The 24,394-nt window shown below is 49.3% G+C and overlaps 1 protein-coding gene across 1 annotated transcript; it reads left to right on the plus strand.

Annotated features, from left to right (window-relative positions):
• Window positions 1-1,613: 1,613 nt before the first annotated feature.
• Window positions 1,614-12,814, plus strand: LOC140492463 (galactose-3-O-sulfotransferase 2-like). The gene is made up of 3 exons (XM_072591351.1): window positions 1,614-1,756; window positions 7,914-8,178; window positions 12,029-12,814. Exons 1-3 carry the CDS (start codon window positions 1,614-1,616, stop codon window positions 12,812-12,814), a joined length of 1,194 nt encoding a protein of 397 aa, XP_072447452.1.
• The last annotated feature ends 11,580 nt before the right edge of the window (window positions 12,815-24,394 follow it).

Here is a 24,394-nt window from a genome sequence, read left to right on the forward strand (position 1 = left end):
CACTAATGTCCCTTTGGGGAAAGAAATCTGCCATCCTTACTAGGCCTGATCTACGGGAGAAAGAGAGGACTGTAGATGCTGGAAACCAGAGTCTAGATCAGAGTGGTGCTGGAAAAGCACAGCAGGTCAGGCAGCATCCGAGGAGCAGGAAAATCGACGTTTCGGGTAGGAGCCCTTCATCAGGAATGGTCTGACCTACACATGACTCCAGATCCACAGTAATGTGGTTGACTCTGAACTGCTCTCAGGGCAATAAACGCTGGGCTGGGCAGAGACACCTCAATCCAATAAGCAAGTAAATGAAAAATGTCACTGTTTCAACGACGTGGTTTATCTATTTGGACTCCAATTCCCTGCTTCCCAACCACGATCGGATGTTTATTTTCCTCAGTGGCTGGGGGAAGCAGAGTTTGTAAGGAAGGTATCGCTGATCCACTTTCAAAGACATGGCCTATTTAAGAAGCTCAGCCACTCCCTGGGATGGAGAGAGAATTATTTTGCTCCTGGATTGGCAGTGGGTCAAACACTTTCACAGTGCATTTGCTAAGCAGCCCTCGATTGCAAAAGTCTGAGTCAAAAAGGAAATCTCTGTGTTCGTCCCCTCAAAGCTGCCTTTGTCTAGCCCCTTTTTAAGGAGCGGTTGCTCAGAGGTTTGTAACTGCTGCTGTACCCTCTGTAGACCATCCAAGGGTCGCTGCTTGAACCCTCCACCAGGCATTGATTTACCTGAATTGACGTTATTGGAAACCCTTGTTGGAGCCAGTGAGATGAATTAACAGAAAGGAGGAAAATGGCAAGGTGAATTAAGTGAGATAATGATTTGTTTGTGATAAATGAGGCTGGGCCAGAGAAACTGAGGAGTTTAAGGAAATAAGCAGTCTCTTTGTGTTTACCTGGAAGGTACAAAGCTAGCTTTCAGAAAGGTTGACTTGTGCAACTGCGTGAATCGCGATTATATTGTCAAACGACTGAATTTTACAGTGATACAGGAGGTCACTTGGCCCATTCTGTCTCTTTTGACTTGACCTGTCCAATTAGTTCATTCACTGTCCTCTTCACCCACACCCTTGCAAATAATTTCCTCAAAATAATTTCTCAACTCGCTTTCCGTGCCCTCTTTTGAAAATTGAATCTATGCCTGGTCCCCTTCCAACTCGCCACTTGGAAAATTAAAACTCTCCCTTGTTCGTTCTCACCTTATTTCCGATTACTTTTAACCTCTCATCGCCCAAACCTCCCACCGGTGTGTCCTGAGCACACTGACCAAGATATCAGTGCCCCTCTCTCTCAGTTAAATTGTTGTGAGCGTTGGGAACGTGGCATTCTTGCATGGTGTCCAGATGATTGCGAAATACAAGCCTTCAGGATCTTATTCGAATGAGACGTTTCTCATTCCAATGACATCCAACTACTCCCCCCCCACCCCCACAATCAACCAACCCCCCCCCCCCCGGCCCCGTTTCCTCGTTCTCGCACCTCGGCACACTGCGCACAGGAAGATCCCGCGATCTCTCGGCAGAGGAACACCAACTGGGTGATCGATATCGCTGGGGCCCCTTCGCCAGTCCCGTGTTTGAACTGGTCGGGAATGTCAGTGTACGTTGGAGCTAGAGATGCCTAACCTGTGTTTTCTCTCCCGCTATCCCAGGGAGGTTTTCAGGTGTAGAACCCAAGCATTACAGCTATCTCTGTTCATCACCATTATAGCCAGCATCAGCTTCACACTGAGATCCGTCTACAATTTCACCACCAGCAGGTAGGTCGAGTACCAATTTCAGGGTGTTATCACACCCACCCATACCCCCCCCCCCACCAAACCCCCACCAGACTGTAGTATACTGTCCAGGCTTCCTCCCTGCACTATAGGGATATGTAATCATTATGCGCATGTGTGTGTGTGAGAGAGACTGTGTGCACGTGTGTGTGTGTCTGTGTGTGGGTGCGAGAGAGAGAGAGTGTGTGTGCCTGTGTGTGTGTGAGAGAGTGTGTGTCTGTGTGCGAGAGAGTGTGTGTCTGTGTGTGAGAGTGTGTGTGTCTGTATGTGTATGAGACAGTGTGTGTGTGTGTGTGTGTGTGAGAGAGTGAGCATTTGAGTATGTGTGTGAGTGTGTGTGCCCGTGTGTCTGTGTGTATGAGAGAGTGTGTGTGTGTATGTGTGTGAGTGTGTGTGCCCGTGTGTGTCTGTGTGTGAGTGTGTGTGTGTGTCTGTATGTGTGTGAGGGAGTGTGCATGTGTGTATGTGTGTGAGTGTGTGTGCCCGTGTGTGTGTGCACCCGTGTGTCTGTGTGTGTGTGAGTGTGTGTCTGTGAGTGTGTGTGTGCGTGTCTGTGAGTGTGTGTGAAAGTGTGTGTGTCTGTGAGTGTGTGTGTATGTGTGTGAGTGTGTGTGCACGTGTGTCTGTGTGTGTGTGAGAGTGTGTGTGACTGTGTCTGTGACCCATTTATTTGCTTACTAAGTGAGACTCATTTTACATTAAAAACGAAACGTGGTTTACAATGAGACACATTTACGTTCTGTTCCAGGGAGACAGGATGGTGACGAGGTAGAGAGGGTGGTGACGAGGTAGAGAGGGTGGTGACGGGGTAGAGAGGGTGGTGATGGGGTAGAGAGGGTGGTGATGTGGTAGAGAGGGTGGTGACGAGGTAGAGAGGGTGGTGACGGGGTAGAGAGGGTGGTGATGGGGTAGAGAGGGTGGTGACGGGGTAGAGAGGGTGGTGATGGGGTAGAGAGGGTGGTGACGGGGTAGAGAGGGTGGTGACGAGGTAGAGAGGGTGGTGACGGGGTAGAGAGGGTGGTGATGGGGTAGAGAGGGTGGTGACGGGGTAGAGAGGGTGGTGACAGGGTAGAGAGGGTGGTGATGGGGTAGAGAGGGTGGTGATGGGGTAGAGAGGGTGGTGATGGGGTAGAGAGGGTGGTGATGGGGTAGAGAGGGTGGTGATGGGGTAGAGAGGGTGGTGATGGGGTAGAGAGGGTGGTGACGGGGTAGAGAGGGTGACGGGGTAGAGAGGGTGGTGACGGGGTAGAGAGGGTGGTGATGGGGTAGAGAGGGTGGTGACGGGGTAGAGAGGGTGGTGACGGGGTAGAGAGGGTGGTGATGTGGTAGAGAGGGCGGTGACGGGGTAGAGAGGGTGGTGATGGGGTAGAGAGGGTGGTGACGGGGTAGAGAGGGTGGTGATGTGGTAGACAGGGTGGGGAAGAAGACATTTAGCATGTGCACAGACAGGAGGGTTTAAGAAGGTATTCGCCATGCTTGCCTTCATCGCTTAGACCTTTGATTGTCGGAGTTGGGGGTGTCATGTTGAGGCTGTACAGGACATTGGTGAGGCCTGTTCTGGAGAACTGTGTCCAGTTCTGGTCACCCTGTTATAGGAAAGATATTATTAAACTGGAGAGGGTTCAGAAGAGATTTACCAGGATGTTACCGGGTCTGGAGGGTTTGGGTTTCACAGAGAGGCTGGATAGGCCGGGACCTTTTTTCACTGGAGTGTCGGAGGCTGAGGGGTGACTTTATAGAGGTTTGTAAAATCATGAGTGGTTTGGAGGCAGTTTATTCCACACATGTCACACCTTCTGTGTAAAAATGTTGCCCCTTAGGTCCCTTTTAAATCTTGTCCCTCTCACCTTAAACCTATGCCCCTCTAGTTTTGGACTCCCCAACCCTGGGGAAAAGGCCTTGACTATTAAGTGAACCTTACTGTCACTTTTTGTAAATCTATAATAGTGACTAGAGTGGAGTTCTTTTTTGATAATACGTTTTTATTGAGATCTGTCTCTTGATTAAATTTTAAAAATATAAAACATAGGTACTAAGTTACCTTGGAGCAGTGTTTGTTTAGAGCAGTAAGACGGTGTTATTTTCTGGGTCTGTGGATTGTGAAGGAGCAAAGATGGCCATTAGCAGAGTGATCTGCTCTTCTTGTCGGATGTGGGAGTTTAGGGAGAGTTTATGTGTCACTGAGGATTATATCTGCAATAAATATTGTTGATTGCGAATCCTATCAGATTGAATGGAATGGTTGGAGCGACAGTTAAAGGCAGTGAGGAATTTACAAGAGCAATGGGGATGTGATGGAAGGGAGAAAACCCACAGATACAGTCAGGTAGATGGGTTAACTGCAGGAAAAGTAAGAGAGGGAGGTAGTGCAGGAATCTCCTGTGGCTATCCCCATTTCAAACAAGTATGCTGTTTTGGAAAATGTAGTATGTGATGGATTGTCAGGGGAATGCAACACGAACAACCATGTTTCTGGTATTGAGACTGGCTCTAATGCAATGAGGGGTATGTCGGGTTCCAAGGGATCGATTGTGTTAGGGGACTGTCTAGTCTGAGGTACAGACAGACGTTTCTGTGGCCAGCAATGAATAATCAGAATGGTGTGTTACCTCCCTGGTGCCAGGGATGTCTCAGAGAGGGTGCAGAATGTTCTCAAGGGGGAGAGGGGCCAGCAAGAGGTCATTGTACACATTGGAACCAATGACATAGGAAGGGAAAAGGATGAGATTCTAACGGGACAATATCGAGAGTTAGGCAGGAAATTACAAAGGATTACTCCCAGTGCCAAGAGCTGATGAGGGTAAGAATTGGAGGATAGTGCAGATGAATGTGTGGCTGAGGAGCTGGTGTATGGGGTAAGGATTCGCATTTTTGGATCATTGGGATCTCTTCTGGGGTAGAAGTGACCTGTACAAGAAGGGCAGATTGCACCTAAATTGGAAGGGGACTAATATACTGGCAGGGAAATTTGCTACAGCTGCTTGAGAGGATTTAAACTAGTAAGGTGGGGGGGAGGGCGTGTGACCCAGGGAGATAGTGAGGAAAGAAATCAGTCTGAGACTGGTACAGTTGGGAAAAGGAGCGAGTCAGACAGGGCAGGCATACACTGCATTTTATTTCAATGCAAGGGGCCTAAACAGAGAAGGCAGATGAACTCAGGGCATGGTTAGGGAACATGGGACTGGGATATCATGGCAATTACAGAAACATGGCTCAGGGATGGGCAGGACTGGCAGCTTAATGTTCCAGGATATAAATGTTACAGAAAGGGAGGTAACAGAGGAGAGGGAGTGGCGTTTTTGATAAGGGATAGCATTACAGCTGTACTGAGGGAGGAATATTCCCGGAAATACATCCAGGGAAGTTATTTGGGTGGAACTGAGAAATAAGAAAGGGATGATCACCTTATTGGAGTTGTGTTATAGTCCCCCCAATAGTCAGAGGGAAATTGAGTAACAAACATGTAAGGAGATCTCAGCTATCTGTAAGAATAATAGGGTGGTTATGGTAGGGGATTTTAAATTTTCCAAATATAGACTTGGACTGCCATAGTCTAGACTAGAGTGGTGCTGGAAAAGCACAGCAGGTTAGGCAGCATCCGAGAAGCAGGAAAACCGACGATCTGGGCAGGAACCCTTCATCAGGAATGTCGCAGGAGCCTCAGGGGTGGAGAGATAAATGGGAGGGGGGATGTGGCTGGGGAGAAGGTAGCAAAGAGTACAATAGGTGGATGGGGGAGGGGATGGAGGTGATAGGTCAGAGAGGAGGGTGGAGTGGATAGGTGGGAAGGGAGATAGGCAGGTAGGACAGGTCATGGGAATGGTGCTGAGCTGGAAGGTTGGAATTGGGGTAAGGTGGGGGGAGGGGAAATGAAGAAACTGGTGAAGTCCACATTGATGCCCTGGGGTTGAAGTGTTCTGAGGCAGAAGATGAGGCGTTCTTCCTCCAGGTGTCGGGTGGTGAGGGAGCGGCGGTGAAGGAGGCCCAGGACCTCCACGTCCTCGGCAGAGTGGGAGGGGGAGTTGAAATGTTGGGCCACGGGGCGGTGTGGTTGATTGGTGCGGATGTCCCGGAGATGTTCCCTAAAGCGTTCTGCTAGGAGGCGCCCAGTCTCCCCAATGTAGAGGAGACCACATCGGGAGCAACGGATACAATAAATGATATTGGTGGATGTGCAGGTAAAACTTTGATGGATGTGGAAGACTCCTTTAGGGCCTTGGATGGAGGTGAGGGAGGAGGTGTGGGCACAGGTTTTACAGTTCCTGCGATGGCAGGGGAAAGTGCCAGAATGGGAGGGTGGGTCGTAGGGGGGTGTGGACCTGACCAGGTAGTCACGGAGGGAATGGTCTTTGCGGAAGGTGGAAAGGGGTGGGGAGGGAAATATATTCCTGGTGGTGGGGTCTTTTTGGAGGTGGCGGAAATGTCAGCAGATGATGCGGTTTATGCGAAGGTTGGTAGGGTGGAAGGTGAGCACCGGGGGGGTTCTGTCCTTGTTACAGTTGGAGGGGTGTGATTGGAGGGCGGAGGTGCGGGATGTGAATGAGATGTGTTGGAGGGCAACGATCTTTAAAGAGGAGGCCATCTGGTGTGTTCTGTGGTGGAACTGGTCCTCCTGGGAGCAGATACGGCGGAGGCGGAGGAATTGGGAATATGGGGTGGCATTTTTGCCGGAGGTAGAGTGGGAAGAAGTGTAATCCAGGTAGCTGTGGGAGTCGGTGGGTTTGTAAAAAATGTTGGTGTCAAGTCGGTTGTCATTAATGGAGATGGAGAGGTCCAGGAAGGGGAGGGAGGTGTCAGAGATGGTCCAGGTGGAATGTGTTGGGGACGTTGATGAACTGTTTAACCTCCTCATGGGAGCACGAGGTGGCGCCAATACAGTCATCAATGTAGTGGAGGAAAAGGTGGGGAGTGGTGCAGGTGTAACTACGGAAGATCGACTATCATAGTGGTAAGGAATTTGTTAAGTGTGCACAAGAAAATTTTCTGATTCAGTCTGTGGATGTACCTACTAGAGAAGGTGCAAAACCTGACCTACTCTTGGGAAATAAGGCAGGGCAGGTGACTGAAGTGTCAGTGGGGGAGCACTTTGGGGCCAGCGACCATAATTCTATTAGTTATAGAATAGTGATGGAAAAGGATAGACCAGATCTAAAAGTTGAAGTTCTAAATTGGAGGAAGGCCAATTTTGATGGTATTAGGCAAGAACTTTCAAAAGCTGACTGGGGGCAGATGAAAATGGACGGCTAGAAAATGGGAAGCCTTCAGAAATGAGATAATGAGAATCCAGAGAAAGTATATTCCTGTCAGGGTGAAAGGGAAGGCTGGTAGGTGTAAGGAATGCTGGATGACTAAAGAAATTGAGGTTTTAGTCAAGAAAAAGAAGGAAGTATATTTCACGCATAGACAGGATAGATCAAGTGAATCCTTAGAAGAGTATAAAGGAAGTAGGAGTATACTTAAGAAGGCAGCTCTATGACTGTGGAAGAAAGTGGGGACTGCAGATGCTGGAGATGAGAGTCGAGAGAGTGGTGCTGGAAAAGCACAGTAGGTCAGGCAGCATCCGAGGAGCAGGAAAATCGACATTTCGGTCATAAGCCCATCATCAGGCCTTCATTCCCGATGAAGGGCTTATGCCCGAAACGTCGATTCTCCTGCTCCTTGGATGCTGCCTGACCTGCTGTGCTTTTCCAGCACCACTCTCTCGAACTCTATGTCTCCATACAATTACCGCATTCAAAAGGCATGTGGATGGGTACAGGAAGGGTTTAGAGGGATATGGGCCAAGTAGTGGCAAATGAGACGAGATTAGGTTAGGGTATCTGGTCAGCACGGACGAGTTGGGCTGAAGGGTCTGTTTTCGTGCTGTATGTCTCTATGTCTGTATGACATTCGGCCAGATACATGGAAAGGAAAGGTTTGGAGAGATATGGGCCAAGCGCAGGCGGGGACTAGTTTAGTTTGGGAAACTTGGTCGGCATGGAGGAGTTGGGCCGAAGGGTCTGTTTCTGTGCTGGGTGGCTCCATGACCTCCCTGAGCGTGTCCTTCACCTCAGATCTCTTGCGCCTAGCGACCTCTCACAGCGTCAAGTGTGTGAGGTGAATGTGTTCCTCCCATGACCAAATCCCTTTGGCTTTTCAGGCGCAGCGTGGAAATCCCACTGGAGCCTCCCTGCGTTCCGAAGCAGAACCTGGTGTTCCTGAAGACCCACAAGACGGCGAGCAGTACCATCCTGAACATCCTGTATCGGTACGGTGAGGCCCACAATCTCACCTTCGCTCTGCCCTATTACGACCACCTCAGTTACCCTCAAAGGTTCAAGGCGGAATACGTCAAACGCTTCACCAAGAAGCACCTCGGCGAGTTCAACATCCTGTGCAACCACATGAGGTTTAACCACCCGGAGGTAGTGAGTGAGTCCTTTCACCTTCTAACCATCACCGATGATTCATTTCCAGAGATTCTCTGGTCGAGCCAGGACAGTGTGGCCTCCTGGGTAAGGTCTCAGCTCCCCCCCCCCGACAAGTTGACAATTCTGTCTCTCGGGAGAACGGACAACGGAGCTTCCTGTTTAACTGTCAAAGGTCATGGGGATGACCCCAATGTTGAAACAGGTCTTAGTCATAGAGTCATAGAGGTGTACACCACGGAGACAGACCCTTCGGCCCAACCCGTCCATGCCGACCAGATATCCCAACCCAATCTAGTCCCACCTGTCAGCACCCGGCCCCTGTCCCTTCCTATTTGTGTAGGATGGCATGGTGGCTCAGTGGTTAGTGCTGCTGCCTCATAGCACCAGGATCCCACCTCGGTTGACTGTCTGTGTGGAGTTTGCACATTCTCCCCATGTCTGTGTGGGTTTCCTCCGGGTGCTCCAGTTTCCTCCCACAGATGTGCAGGCCAGGTGAATTGGCCATGCTAAATTGTCCATAGTGTTAGGTGCATTAGTCAGAGGGAAATGGGTCTGGGTGGGTTACTCTTCGAAGGGGCGGTGTGGACTGGTTGGGCTGAAGGGCGTCTCTCCACACTGTACGGAATCTAATAAATATACCCATCCAGATGCCTTTTAAATGTTGTAATTGTACCAGCCTCCACCACTTCCTCTGGCAGCTCATTCCATACACGCACCACCCTCTGCGTGAAAAAGTTGCCCCTTAGGTCTCTTTTATATCTTTCCCCTCTCACCCTAAACCTATGCCCTCTAGATCTGGACTCCCCGACCCCAGGGAAAAGATTTTGCCTATTTATCCTATCCATGCCCCTCATGATTTTATAAACCTCTATAAGGTCACCCCTCAACCTCCGACGCTCCAGGGAAAACAGCCCCAGCCTGTTGAGCCTCTCCCTGTAGCTCAAATCCTCCAACCCTGGCAACATCCTTGTAAATCTTTTCTGAACCCTTTCAAGTTTCACAACATCTTTCCAATAGGAAGGAGACCAGAATTGCACACAATATTCCAACAGTGGCATCACCAATGTCCTGTACAGCCACAACATGACCTCCCAACTCCTGTACTCAATACTCTGACCAATAAAAGAAAGCATACCAAGCGCCTTCTTCACTATCCTATCCACCTGCAACTCCATTTTCAAGGAGCTATGAACCTGCACTCCAAGGTCTCTTTGTTCAGCAACACTCCCTAGGACCTTACCATTAAGTGTATAAGTCCTGCTTAAATGCAGCACCTCGCATATATCTGAATTAAACTCCATCTGCCACTTCTCAGCCCATTGGCCCATCTGGTCCAGATCCTGTTGTAATCTGAAGTAACCCTCTTTGTTGTCAACTACACCTCCAATTTTGATGTCATCTGCAAACTTACTAACTGTACCTCTTATGCTCGCATCCAAATCATTTATGTAAATGACAAAAAGTAGAGGACCCAGCACTGGTCCTTGTGGCACTCCACTGGTCACAGGCCTCCAGTCTGAAAAACAACTCTCCATCACCACCCTCTGTCTTCTATCTTTGAGCCAGTTCTGTATCCAAATGGCTAGTTTTCCCTATATCCCATGAGATCTAACCTTGCTAATCAGTCTCCCATAAGGAACTTTGTCGAACGCCTTACTGAAGTCCATATAGATCACATCTACTGCTCTGCCTTCATCAATCTTCTTTGTTACTTCTTCAAAAAACTCAATCAAGTTTGTGAGACATGATTTCCCACACACAAAGCCATGTTGACTATCCCTAATCAGTCCTTGCCTTTCCAAATACATGTACAACCTGTCCCTCAGGATTCCCTCCAACAACTTACCCACCACCGAGGTCAGGCTCACCAGTCTATAGTTCCCTGGCTTGTCTTTACCACCCTTCTTAAACAGTGGCACCACGTTTGCCAACCTCCAGTCTTCCGGCACCTCACCTGTGACTATCGATGATACAAATATCTCAGCAAGAGGCCCAGCAATCACTTCTCTGGCTTCCCACAGAGTTCTCGGGTACACCTGATCAGGTCCTGGGGATTTATCCACCTTTAACCGTTTCAAGACATCCAGCACTTCCTCCTCTGTAATCTGGACATTTTGCAAGATGTCACCATCTATTTCCCTACAGTCTATATCTTCCATGTCCTTTTCCACAGTAAACACTGATGCAAAATATTCATTTAGTATCTCCCCCATCTCCTGCGGCTCCACACAAAGGCTGCCTTGCTGATCTTTGAGGGGTCCTATTTTCTCCCTAGTTACCCTTTTGTCCTTAATATATTTGTAAAAACCCTTTGGATTCTCCTTAATTCTATTTGCCAAAGCTATCTCATGTCCCCTTTTTGCCCTCCTGATTTCCCTCTTAAGTATACTCCTACTACCTTTATACTCTTCTAAGGATTCACACGATCTATCCTGCCTATATCTGACATATGCTTCCTTCTTTTTCTTAACCAAACCCTCAATTTCTTTAGTCATCCAGCATTCCCTATACCTACCAGCCTTCCCTTTCACCCTGACAGGAATATACTTTCTCTGGATTCTTGTTATCTCATTCCTGAAGGCTTCCCATTTTCCAGCCGTCCCTTTACCTGCCAACATCTGCCTCCAATCAGCTTTCAAAAGTTCTTGCCTAATACCATCAAAATTGGCCTTTCTCCAGTTTAGAACTTCAACTTTTAGATCTGGTCAATCCTTTTCCATCACTATTTTAAATCTAATAGAATTATGGTCACTGGCCCCCAAAGTGCTCCCCCACTGACACCTCAGTCACCTGCCCTGCCTTATTTCCCAAGAGTAGGTCAAGTTTTGCACCTTCTCTAGTAGGTACATCCACGGACTGAATCAGAAAGTTGTCTTGTACACACTTAACAAATTCCTCTCCATCTAAACCTTTAACACTATAGCAGTACCAGTCGATGTTTGGAAAGTTAAAATCCCCTACCATAAATACCCTATTATTCTTACAGATAGCTGAGATCTCCTTACAAATTTGTTTCTCAATTTCCCTCTGACTATTATATGGTCTATAATACAATCCCAATAAGGTGATCATCCCTTTCTTAATACTCAGTTCCACTCAAATAACTTCCCTGGATGTATTTCTGGGAATATCCTCCCTCAGTACAGCTGTAATGCTGTCCCTTATCAAAAACGCCACTCCCCCTTCTCTCTTGCCTCTCTTTCTATCAAAGAGGGTTCAAAGAGGACTCTTAGCATCGTGAAAGGGAAGTGGATTTTTAACAGGAGTATTTATTTTGAGCACTTCCCGCTCACTCATGTGTTATTGGTGTCCCCCAGGCGACCAATCTGGAGGCCCAGGCTGGAGCTCAAATCCCACGTCAGGAATTGGCGGGTTCAATCGGGAGAACCTTGAACGATAACCGTCCAGAGAAGGCAGCCATCATTGTCACATGGCCTCTGTTTTCTGCTCCCGCTCCCACATGGCAAATCTGATCAATTCCAGCCGCCCTCCGAACGATCCCAGGCGTCAAGGCCTACAGGACAGAGATGGACCTGTTGAATCCGAGCCAAGCGCCAAGGTGTTCCCACACCATTTTCGAGCACTTGGCCCACAGCCCTGGCATCGCACATGCACATTGAACTGTTTCTGAGAGTTTCCGCCTCTAAAATCCTGACATTTTCCCTCAGGAAAGGGGGCAGTTAGGGAGAGGGAGGAGCAATAAGGGCCAGGCCTATCCAGCGGCGCCTGCATCCTGCGAATGACGTCAAGACACGATGGCGGGATAGGCTTGAGGGCCTACTTCCTGTTTCCTCGCTGTCTCATGTAGCTCTCTCTTCCCCCTTCCCCCCCCCGCCCCCCACAGGTGAAGAAGGTGGTGCCGAGCGATTCGTTTTACTTCTCCATCGTCAGGGACCCTGTCCGGTTGGCTGAGTCCTCCTTCGCCTATTACCGCTTCTACTGCCCGGCCTTCAGTAATGCCAAGAGCCTGGATGAGTTTGTGGCCTCCCCCGAGCGTCACTACAGGGGCCTGGAGCCGAACAACCACTACGCCCGCAACGTCATGTGGTTCGACTTCGGGCACGACAACAACATGGAGGACGTGCCCGGTTACGTCGATGCCGTCCTCGCCCAGCTGGACCGAATCTTTGACCTGGTGCTGGTCGCTGAGTATTTCGACGAGTCGCTGATCCTCCTGAAGGAGGCGCTGTGCTGGGACCTGGAGGACGTGGCCTACTTCAAGCTGAACACCCGCTCCAACGACTCGGTCTTGCCTCTGAACGCCAGCTCGGTGGAGAGGCTGCGGGCCTGGAACCACCTAGACTGGAGACTCTACAGCCATTACAATGCCTCCCTCTGGCGGCGGATCTCCAGCTACGGCGCCCAGAGGATGGAGAGCGACGTGGCCCACCTGAAGGCCCTGAGCCACCGCCTGGCCTCCCGCTGTCTCGAAAGCAGCTGCCCCGGGCAGGTCTGCGACCCCAGTTTCATGCCCCACAGCTCCGGCAAGGCTAAGATCCAGGGCTACGTGCTGAAGGTCAACCTCAGCAGAGATGACCTGGAGCTCTGTCGGCGAATGGTACTCCCCGAGAAACAATACCTCGCCTACTTGCAGAGGAAGCAGCTCATCTCCAGGGGCCACAGACCCTAAGTGTTGGGGGGTAGGGGAGGGGGGAGAGAAATGGTGCCCAAAGTGGCCGCCGCCCCTTAGAGATGGTGTAATCTCTTGTTGAGAAGTAGGGACACAGGGAGGTAAGAGGGCGATTCACGTAAAATCCAGCCAGTCATTTTTTTTTACAAAATGCCACCAGGGTTTGGGGTGGGAAGGATTCTCACTTAGAGGCTTCATTGAGGCCTACTGCACAGAGAAAGGCCCTTTGCCCCATTGAGTCTACGCCAACCACTGAACTGTTCCCACCCCACTTTCTAGCAGATGGCCCAAAACCCCTCTCATCACGAAAGCACACTGAAATACGTCTGAAATGCTATTCCAGCGAGTAAACTATTCCATCGTGTCCATGGGGAATCTCCTGAGTTGAGCAGGGAGACTCCCTGTAACCTCACACATTTGTCCTTTCCCGGTGATGCCACAATGAATACCTCAGGCAGCTCATTCCAAACCTTAACCACTCACCGTTTTGCATTTTATTTCTCTGATTAGTGCTTTCATTTATCAGGTTAACTTCCACGCCCTGCGCATTCTCATTCTTTTCACAGATAGGAACAGTTTCTCCCTATCCTCCTAGTCCAGGCCCCCTCGTGGTTTTGAACGCCTCTGTTTACTCTCCTTTGGGCCTTTCTTTTCGAAAGGAAAGCAACTCTGACTCCTCTCGCCTACCTCAAATAAACTTCCTCATTCCTGGAATCATTCTGGTGAATATCTTCCGTAATCCTTTCAAAGCCTTCCAAAAACCTGCTCCTGGAACTGGAGACAATAGCGCTCAACCGGTGTCTCTTGTAAGTTCGGTGTACCCTCTCTTTAGTTTCTGCGCTCTGTACTGCCAATACTAATGTCAGAAGTCACACAACACCAGGTTACAATCCAACAGGCTTGTTTGAGATCGCAACCTTTCTCACCACTTCTCCTTGATCAGGTGAACCTTTGTCAGCCACGCACCCACAGAGCATGGTTTCAAATACCATAAAGGTTGAGAGATTCCCTCCCCACCCCTGTCAGCGTTCCCAAAAGACCATACCCTCTGTGACTCCCTCGTCAGGTCCACGCCCTCCCCCCACCGGCCCACACCCCACTGCTGGCACCTTCCCCCACCACCACTCCCCTCACCTCCATCCAACGGATCCTTCCACATCCATCAGAAACTTACCTGTACCTCTCCCAATGTCATCTACTGCATCCGTTGCAGCCGGTGTGGTCCCCTCTACATCGGGGAGACAGGACGCCTTCTTGCGGATCGTTTCAGAGAACATCTCTGGGACATCCACACCCACCAACCCCACTGCCCCGTGGCTGAACACTTCAACTCCCTCTCCAATTCCATCAAGGACATGCAGATCCTGGGCCTCCTCCACCACCAAACCGTTACCGCCCGATGCCTGGAGGAGGAACGCCTCATATTCCACTTTGGGACCCTGTAGCCACACAGGATCCATGTGGATTTCAGCAGCTTCCTCATTTCCCCTCCCCCCCACATTATGCCAGTCCCAAGTCTCCAACTCAGCACAACCCTCCGGACCCATCCATCACTGCCCCCTCTGACCTATCATCTTCTCCCTCATCTTCATCTACCTATTATATTCTCAGGCAACTATCCCCCAGCCCCACCCCCCTCCCATTTATATCTCAACCCCTAGCCTACAATCCTCATTCCTGACGAAGGGCTTACGCCCGAAACGTCGATTCTCCCGCTCCTCGGATGCTGCCTGACCTGCTGTGTTTTTCCAGCGCCACACTCCCGACACATTTTCCTGGGGTGGGGGAGTCCAGAACTAGAGGGTGTAGGTTTGAGGTGAGAGGGGAAAGATTTAAAAGGGACCTAAGGGGCAACGTTTTCACCCAGAGGGTGGTACGTGTATGGAATGAGCTGCCAGAGGATGTGGTGGAGGCTGGTACAATTACAGCACTTAAAAGGCATCTGGATGGGTATATGAATAGGCAGGGTTTGGAGGGATATGGGCCGGGTGCTGGCAGGTAGGACTAGGTTAATTTAGTTGGAAATCACACAACACCAGGTTATAGTCCAACAGGTTTAATTGGAAGCAGTAGCTTTCGGAGCACTGCTCCTTCAGGTGGCTGTGGAGTAGAAGATTGTAGAATATCTGGTCGGCATGGACAAGTTGGACCGAAGGGTCTGTTTCCGTGCTGTACATCTCTATGAATGTACGATACAGAAAAATGTGTAAATATTTCGTTTTGGCTGGAATAATTTGGAAAACCAATGTGGGAAAATAAAGTATACCAGCCCTGAGTGGATGTGGGAAACAGAGGGTGCAGAGGCTTTATAAATTGTTGAAGATGGCAGGAAAGAATGCTTTACAAAATCCCACACTTTACATTTTGACGTGAAGGTGGCAGTGTTGGATCGGGGTGGACAAGGTTACAAGACACCAGGTTACAATCCTACAGGTTTACCGCACATACTCGTGTATAGGGTGAATTTTGAAGACTTTTTTTTAAAATCTGAAATTAGGGGACGACTCATGCACGAGGTATTGTTCTCGAGGGGCTGAGTATTTATTTACAAAATAGATAAAATGGGAAATTTACCTTCCAGGCAGCTAACCTGGTCCCTGGTTCTGGAAGGTTCCTTGTCATATGTTCAGGCCGTGGTAAAACGTGGATAACTGAAACCGACTCCGTGGATACGGCGGTCTGCCTGTATTGTTGTACCATTACAGTAATTCTGAAAACCTGGGGTGGACAGGTGGCGGGCTCAAAGACCCGGAATGGAGTGGACTGGCCAGCAGACTGGAGAGCCAGAGTGGAGCACAATGGGCAGGGACACTCACTCATAAATATTGATCTGTAACTGTAAAGAACTAGGGTCGACTTATACACGAGATATATAGAAAATACAAGCTATTTTGGCCAAAAATAAGAGGTCAGTTTATACGTGAGATCGACCTATACATGGTATAGGTCATGTATATCATCAATAGATCAATCTCATGTGTAAGTTGACCCCTAATGGTATTTCAACTAGGAGAAGGTGAGGACTGCAGATGCTGGAGATCAGAGTGGAGAGTGTGTTGCTGGAAAAGTGCATCAGGTCAGGCAGCATCTGAGGAGCAGGAGGATCGACGTTTCAGGCATAAGCCCTTCATCAGGAATGAGGCTGGTGGGCAGGGGGCTGAGAGATAAATGGGAGGGGGTGGGATTGGGGAGAGGTAGCCGGGAAAGCGATAGGTGGATGGAGGTGAGGGAGAAGGTGATAGGTCAGTGGGGGGGGAATGATGGACAGGAGAGGAGGGCGCTGTTGAGTTGAAGGCTTGGCACTGGGATAATGTGGGGGGCGGGGGGTAAATGAGGAAGCTGTTTAAATCCACATTGATCCTGTGTAGTTACAGCATCCCAAGGCAGAGTATGAGGCGTCGGGTGGTAAGGGTTAGGCGGTGGAGGAGGCCCAGGACCTGTATATCTTTGATGAAGTGGGAGGGGGAGTTGAAGTATTCAGCCACGGGGCGGTGGGGTTGGTGGGTGTGGTTGGCCCCAGAGATGTTCCATGAAATGATCCGCAAGAAGGCGTCCAGTCTCCCCGATGTAGGGGGGACCACATTGGGTGCAACAGACACAGTAGATGACATTGGGAGAGGTACAGGTAAACTTCTGTCAGATGTGGAAGGATCCCTTGGGGCGTCGAACAGATGTGCGGGGATTGCTGTGGTTTCTGTCCTCACATTCCACCCCACCAACCACCGGAAACATCACATCATTCTCTGCCAATTCTGCCACCTACAAACGGACCCCACCACCAGAGATACATTTCCCTCCCCACCCTCAGTGTTCCCTTCGCGACTCCCTCGTCTGTTCCATGCCCTCCATCAGCCCACACCACTCCCCTCACCTCCGTGCCAGGTCCCCAGCGATCCTTCCACATCCAACAGAAATTTCCCTGTACCTCTACCAACGTCATCTACTGCATCTGGTTGCACCCGGTATAGTCTCTTGGACATTGGGGAGGCAGGACGCCTTCTTGCAGATCGTTTCGGAGAACATCTCTGGGACGCCCGCACCCATTAACCCCACCGCCCCGTGGCTGAACACTTCAACTCCCCCTCCCACTCCATCAAGGATATGCAGGTCCACACTGACCCTCCCACCCACCCCACCCCACCCCACCCCCCCGTCTCTGCATTTCCCCATTGCTAACCCACCCAGCCTACACACCCCTGGTCAACATAGCACGGCCAATCCACCCTAACCTGAACAAATCTTCGGACTGTGGGAGGAAACCAGAGCATCCGGAGGAAACCCACACAGACACAGGGAGAACGTGCAATCTCCACACAGACAGTCGCCCGAGGCTGGAATCGAACCCGGGACCCCGGTGTTGTGAGGTAGCAGTGCTAACCACTGAGTCACCATGCCACCCTTAAACTCGAAAGCACTGGACAATGCTCCAGAACAATGTAATTAAACCTTCACAAAACCGAAAGAACTGTGGAAGTTGGAAATTGGAAACCAGCTCAGAGATCGCTGGAAAAGCTCAGCAGGTCTGGCAGCATCTATGAAGGGAAATCACAGTGAAGGGTCCGGTGACCCTTCTTCCTTCCTCCTTTCCTAGCTCTTGAGATTCCTGAACACCTTATATCCAGGAATATTTTAACACCAGTTTCACTGATTCAACGAATTAACTTGCCAAGTTACACAGCGATTGCAAGTTGCGTTAAGAAACAGTGTTTTCGCTTCACAAAATAAAACAGTCATTATTTAGCTCAGGATTTTATGGACGGGGTTTTAATATTGTGGTCCTGGCGATTCACTTATTTCACCCAAATTTTTCTTGAGCAGGATTTCTATTATCACTACACATCATATTTCCACATGACAGTCTGTGCTAACTCTGCAATCTTATTATAATCTGTCTGCTCACTTATGCACACAGCGACCCGAGTTTAAAATCTATTAATTTTCCCCCTTACCCTGACTCCACCTTTTAAATTACTTTGATGCGCTCTCCCTCTGACAGTGTCTTGTGTAACTTGGTACGTTTTTCTGAGATCACCCCTTATCATACAGTCAGAGAGATGTACAGCACGGAAACAGACCCTTTGGTCCAATGCGTCCATGCTGACCAGATATCCTAAATTCATCTCACCACACATGCCAGCACACGGCCCATATCCCTCCAAACCCTTCCTATTCATGTACCCATCCAGATGCCTTTTAAGTGCTGTAATTGTACCAGCCTCAAGCACTTCCTCTGGCAGCTCATTCCACACACGTACCACCCTCTGTGTGAAAAAGTTGCCCCTGAGGTCCATTTTATATCTTTCCCCTCTCATCCTAAACATATGCCCCTCTAGTTCTGGACTCCCCCATCCCAGGGAAAAGACCTTGTCTATTTAACCTATCCATACCCCTCATGATTTTATAAACCTCTATAAGGTCACCCCTCAGCCTCCGACGCTCCAGGGAAAACAGCCCCAGCCTGTTCAGCCTCTCCCTGTAGCTCAAACCCTCCAACCTTGGCAACACATCCTTGTAAATCTTTTCTGAACCCTTTCAAGTTTCACAACATCTCTGCTAGAGCAGGGAGACCAGAATTCAACACAGCATTCTAACAGTGGCTGAAGCAATGCCGCAACGTGACCTCCCATCAGTCACACGTCACCAGGTTATATTCCGAGAGACTTATGTGAAATCACAAGCTCTCAGAGCCACACTCCTTCCACAGATGAATCCTGTCCGGCATTTCCAAAACCTTTTATTAATCAGGTCCGAGGGGAGTCGGTCGATCTAGTATTCCATCTAATCAGACGGAACACATATCCTCAGTAAACCCTGACTAAGCCAGATTTCAAAATATCATTATTCCTCAAAATAAAATCTATGCATAAAGATCAACATGCCGCTTAAAGGCAATGTGAAACCACTCTGGGAGCAACAGAAATGTAATGCAGGGGGTATACATATCACTGTTATTTTTTATGTCTTGCAGTTCCCCACAGAGAATCCCAGTGTTCCTATACCTCAGGAATTCAAAGCTCGCTCTCTCCCTCTCTCGCCTTCTCACTTTCAGCAACACACTCCTCTGTTCTACCCTCCAATTTCCCGACCCGTCTGCAGGCAGTACCCAGAGGGTTCTGGAGGTTGTACCTTTACGAGCAGGTTAGCGCAGCTGCCTCCCAGTGCCAAGGACCCAGGTTCGATCCCACCCTCGGGGCGACTGCCTGTGTGGAGATTGTACATTCTCCCCGTGTCTGCGTGGGTTTACTTCGGGTGCTCCAGTTTCTTCCCGCACTCCGAAGATGTGCAGGTTAGGGTGGATTGGCCATGCTAAATTGTCCCATAGTGTCCAGGGATGTGTAGGTTAGGGTGGATTGGCTGTGGGGAAATGAAGGGTTACAGGGATAGGGTGGGTCTGGGTGAAATGCTTTCCAGAGAGTCAGTGTGAACTCAATGGGCCGAATGGCCTGCCCTCACTCGGTAGGGACTCTGTGTTTGCCAGTTTGTTCCTACCTAGCTCCCCAGATGATGACACTGTGACTATTTCCAGGTTCTGTTTGATGTAGCTGCCTCTTGATGAGGTGTCCTGAATTTGAGCTGATCACCCCTGCCCCTCAGGATGCTCTGTTGTTGTTCTGTGACCTTGGCACTGCACCATTACAGGCTGGCATTCCTGCCTGCAGGAAGACTTATCTATTCCTGTATCTGTGGAACCATCCATCAGGTTGGAACATGGGACCCACTCCCTCCACTACCAGGCTGCTGTTTCTTCATTACCTGCCAGGTGGTGGCCATTTTCCTCTCTGAACGTAACGTTGCTCGCTGAGCTGGAAGGTTCATTTTCAGACGTTTCATCACCATAGTCAGTAACATCATCAGTAAGCCTCTGGTGAAGCACTGGTGTTAGTGACCCACGTCCTATTTATGTGTTTAGGCTTCCTTGTTTTGGTGACATCATTTCCTGTGGTGAAGTCAGTTTCTGTGGTGATGTCATCTCCAGTTCTTTTTCTCAGGGGCTGGTAAATGGGATCCAAGTCAATGTGTTTGTTCTGGTTGGCATGCTATGCTTCTAGGAATTCTTGTGCGTGTCTCTGTTTGGCTTGTCCTAGGATGGATGTGTTGTCCCAGTCAAAGTGATGTCCTTCCTCATCTGTATGTGAGGATACTAGTGAGAGAGGGTCATGTCTTTTTGTGGCTAGTTGATGTTCATGTATCCTGGTGGCGAGTTTTCTACCACTTGGTCCAAAGTAGTGTTTATTACAGTCCTTGCAAAGTATTTTGTAGATGATGTGCATTTTGCATGTTCTTTGTATTGGGTCTTTTTAAGTTCATTAGCTGCTGTTTAAATGTCTTGGTTGGTTTGTGGGCTACCATGATGCCAAGAGGCCTGAGTAGTCTGGTAATCATTGCCGAGATGTCTTTGATGTAGGGTAAAGTGGTTCGGGTTTCTGGGTGCATTTTGTCTAGGTGTTTGGGTTTGTTGTTGAGAAATCAGCAGATTGAGTTTATTGGGTACATGTTCGTCTTGAATATGCTATATAGGTGGTTTTCTTCTGCTGTTCGTAGTTCCTTGGTGCTGCAGTGTGCGGTGCCTCATTGAAATAATGTCCAAACACCTCATTGAAATAATGTTCACCCCCCCTAATTGTTTGTGGGTGTTGGGATGATTGCTTAAGTAGTTAAGTATTTGGTCCATATGTGTGGTTTTCCTGCAGATGCTGGTTTGAAGTTCCCCATTCCTATTGTGACATCTAGGAATGGCAGTTTGTTGTTGTTTTCCTCCTCTTTTGTGAACTGTAAACTTCCCTCTCTTTCTCCATAGTCCTGAGCTGTTGACTGACCACACACTATCCATAGCACCCTCAACCTCATGGATCTACCACAGTTGTGCTCAAGTCCCAAAACCCACCGACTGATGATGCATCTTGCGTTCACGGGGGATCCAGGACTTGGCTATCTCACCTGCCCTGGATGGGGGCAGCTCCAGCAACACTCAAGAAGCTCGACATGAGATTGGTACCACATCCACTGCCTCCACCACCGACGCTCAGTAGAGTCATGCAGCACAGAAACAGATCCTTCGGCCCAACCAGTCCATACCGGACCATAATCCCACAGTAAACTAGCCCCACCTGCCTGCACTTGGCCATTATCCCTCCAAACCTTTCCTATTCATGAACTTAGTCAAATGTCTTTTAAATGTTGTAACCGTACTTGCATCTGGAAGTTCATTCCACACACGAACCACTCTGTGTTAAAAAAAGACACCTTTTAAAAAATCTTTCTCCTCTCACCTTAAAATTACGCCCCCTCATTTTGAAACCCCCCCCACCCTAGGAGAAAGACAACTTCAATTAACCCTATCTGTGCCCCTCATGGTTTTATAAACCTCTACAAGGTCACCCTACAACCTTCTACACTCCAGTGAAAAAAGTTGCAGCCTATCCAGTCTCTGCTTATAACTCAAACAATTCAGTCCAGGCAACATCCTGGTAAATCTCTCCTGAACCCTATCCAGTTTAATAATATCTTTCCTATAACAGGGTGACCAGAACTGGACACAGTTCTCCAGAACAGGCCTCACCAATGTCCTGTACAACCTCAACATGACGCCCCAACTCCTGTACTCAAAAGGGCTGAGTAATAAAGGCAAGCGTGCACAACACCTTCCTAACCCCCTGTGTCTACACCAAAGATCCTCAGACAACACCTTCCAAATCTATGATCACCACCATCTTGAAGGACAAGGGCAGCAGATACATAAGAGCACCACCCCCTGGAAGCTCCCCTCCGAGCTCCTCACCATCCTGACTTGGAAATGGATTACCATTCCCTCAGTGTCACTGGGTCAGAAACCTGCAACTAATGGCACTGTGTGGATGTCCCTACCCCGCACAGGACTGCAGCAGTTCAAGAAGGCAGCTCATCCCCACCTCCTCAAAGGGGCAACTAGGGACGGGCAATAAACACTAGGCCCAGTCTATGATACCCATGTCTGAATAAAACAAAAAAAGTCCTGGATTTCCCACAGAGCACACCATGCAGAGTCTAGAGGTTGGAGCTACCTTTCCAATCAGATAATCTTGCTGGATACACTTTACCAATTGACTTTATTTACTGCGATTTACTAAACTTTACTAACTTCTACTAACATTTTAACACATTGTACTGCTAACAGCAAACCTTATTTACAGAATAAAACATTACTCATCAGCTACTCACTTGTTGCTTTGAAGTTGTTTAAGCTTAATCCATAAACAGCAAATACTCACCAGACAATCAACTTACAAACTTCCCAGTGAGGCATTTGCTTGGCAGTCAGAGATTCTGTCTACTTCCTGGTTAGAGGCCACAGCAGTAACAGCTCACCGCCCTACCTCTTCCCCCCCACTCCGCCCACAACTCTCGCGTACTCCATGTAGCTACCACTGCCCTCCTTGCTGCTGCTTTGCCCACTCAACGACACGGGATCGTGGGAAAAGGTGAATCAAGCAGGTTTAAGGGCAAGATGGGGGATGAGGGCTGCTAACACGGACGTTAGCAAACACGCGCACCTCTCTCCACTACTCGAAGTTACTGGCCTCTCCTAATGGTGATTCTGAAAGCGCTGAAGCAGAGAGCATTGTGGGACACTTCTGCCCAACAGGAGGGGCTGTGGATGCATTGAAGAGAGCGCTACATAAATGCATGAGGAAGAAGGAGAAAGGGATATGGGTGGGATGAGGCAGGGTGGAAGGAGTCTGATTTGATTGGTTTGATGTAATTAGTGTCACATGTACCTCGATACAGTAAAAACTCTTGGTTTTGTCTGCCAACAAGATAAATCATCCCTCACATGGTTATGGCAAGGTAAGAGAACACAATGCAGAATATCGTGTTAGAGATACAGAGAAAGGTAAACTCAAATGTATGAGAGATCTGTTCATGAGTCTGATAACAGCGGGGAAGATGCTGCTCTTGAATCTGTTAGTATGTGTTTTCAAACCTTTGTATCTTCTGCCTGACGGACAAGTTTGGAGGGGACTATAACCGGGGTGGGAGGGGACTATAACTGGGGTGGGGGGGATTATAACCAGGGTGGGAGGGGATTATAACCAGGGTGGGGGGATTATATCTGGGATAGGAGAGGGACTATAACCAGGGTGGGAAGGGACTATAACCGGGGAGGGAGGGGATTACAACCGGGTTGGGAAGAGATTATAACCGGAGTGGGGGGGATTATAACTGGGTGGGAGGGGATTATAGCCAGGGTGGGAAGAGATTATAACCGGGGTGGGGGGGTTATAACCGGAGTGGGAGGGGGATTATAACCGGAGTGGGGGGGGGGTTATAACCGGGGTGGGAGGGGGATTATAACCAGAGTGGGAGGGGGATTATAACCAGGGTGGGGGGGGGATTATAACCAGAGTGGTAGGGGGATTATAACCGGGGTGGGAGTGGACTATAACCGGGGTGGGAGGGGACTATAACCGGGGTGGGAGCGGACTATAACTGGGGTGGGAGGGGATTATAACTGGGGTGGGAGGGGACTATAACCGGGGTGGGAGAGGACTATAACCGGGGTGGGAGAGGACTATAACCGGGGTGGGAGAGGGATTATAACTGGGGTGGGAGGGGACTATAACCGGGGTGGGAGGGGATTATAACCGGGGTGGGAGAGGGATTATAACCGGGGTGGGAGAGGGATTATAACCGGGGTGGGAGGGGTCTTTGATGATGTTGGTTGGGACAGTGGGAAGTGTAGACAGAGTCAGTGGATGGGAGCCTGGGGATGGACTGGGCTGTGTTCACTACTCTCTTGCAGTCCAGGGCAGAGTCTGATGCTGGGTGACTTGGACTGATCGGTCCATTTTGGAAGGTTGAACCTCATTTTATTCCATGGGTAACTGAAGAGGAGGAGACAATGGTCGATCTGTGAAAAGGAACAGAGCCCGTTGCTGGAGATCCTCTCCGTAGCATCAAGGGAACTGAAGATTACCGATCTCTACAGAATGCCTCATGAGGGACCTTTCCCCTTTAACATTTTGAAAAATGAGACGAGATTTGTTGAAACTTACTGGATCCTGAGGGACTAGACACAGGACAGATGCTGAAATGACGTGCCTTCCTAGAACAAGGAGGCAATATTTCAAAATAAAGACTTTGAGACGGAGATGAGGAGGAATTTCAGCCAACAGCTCCCACGTACTTTTAACAAATGAGGGAGTATTGACCCAGCAACACTGAATAATTGGCTGATATATTTCCAAGTCAGGATGGTGAGGGGATTGGGGGTGGCGTTCCCATGTATCTGCTGCCCCTTGTCCTTCTAGATTGAAATGGTTGTGGGTTTGGAAGGTGCTGTCTCAGGATTTCTGGTGAATCTCTGTTGATGGTACACACCGCTGCTACTGAGCGTCAGTGGTGGGGGGAGTAGGTGTTTGTGGGTGTGGTGCCAATCAAGTGGGGAGCTGCTTGGTCCCAGGATGGTGTCGAGCTTCTTGAGTGTTGTTGGGGCTGCCCCCATCCAGGGGCAAGTGGGGAGTATTCCCTCACCCTGCTGACTTGTGGATAGTGGGTCAGGCTTTGGGGGGAGTCAGGAGGGGAGTCACTTGCCACAGTTTC

The sequence above is a fragment of the Chiloscyllium punctatum genome, chromosome 21 (genome assembly GCF_047496795.1).
Source record: "Chiloscyllium punctatum isolate Juve2018m chromosome 21, sChiPun1.3, whole genome shotgun sequence".
Taxonomy (NCBI): Eukaryota; Metazoa; Chordata; class Chondrichthyes; order Orectolobiformes; family Hemiscylliidae; genus Chiloscyllium; species Chiloscyllium punctatum.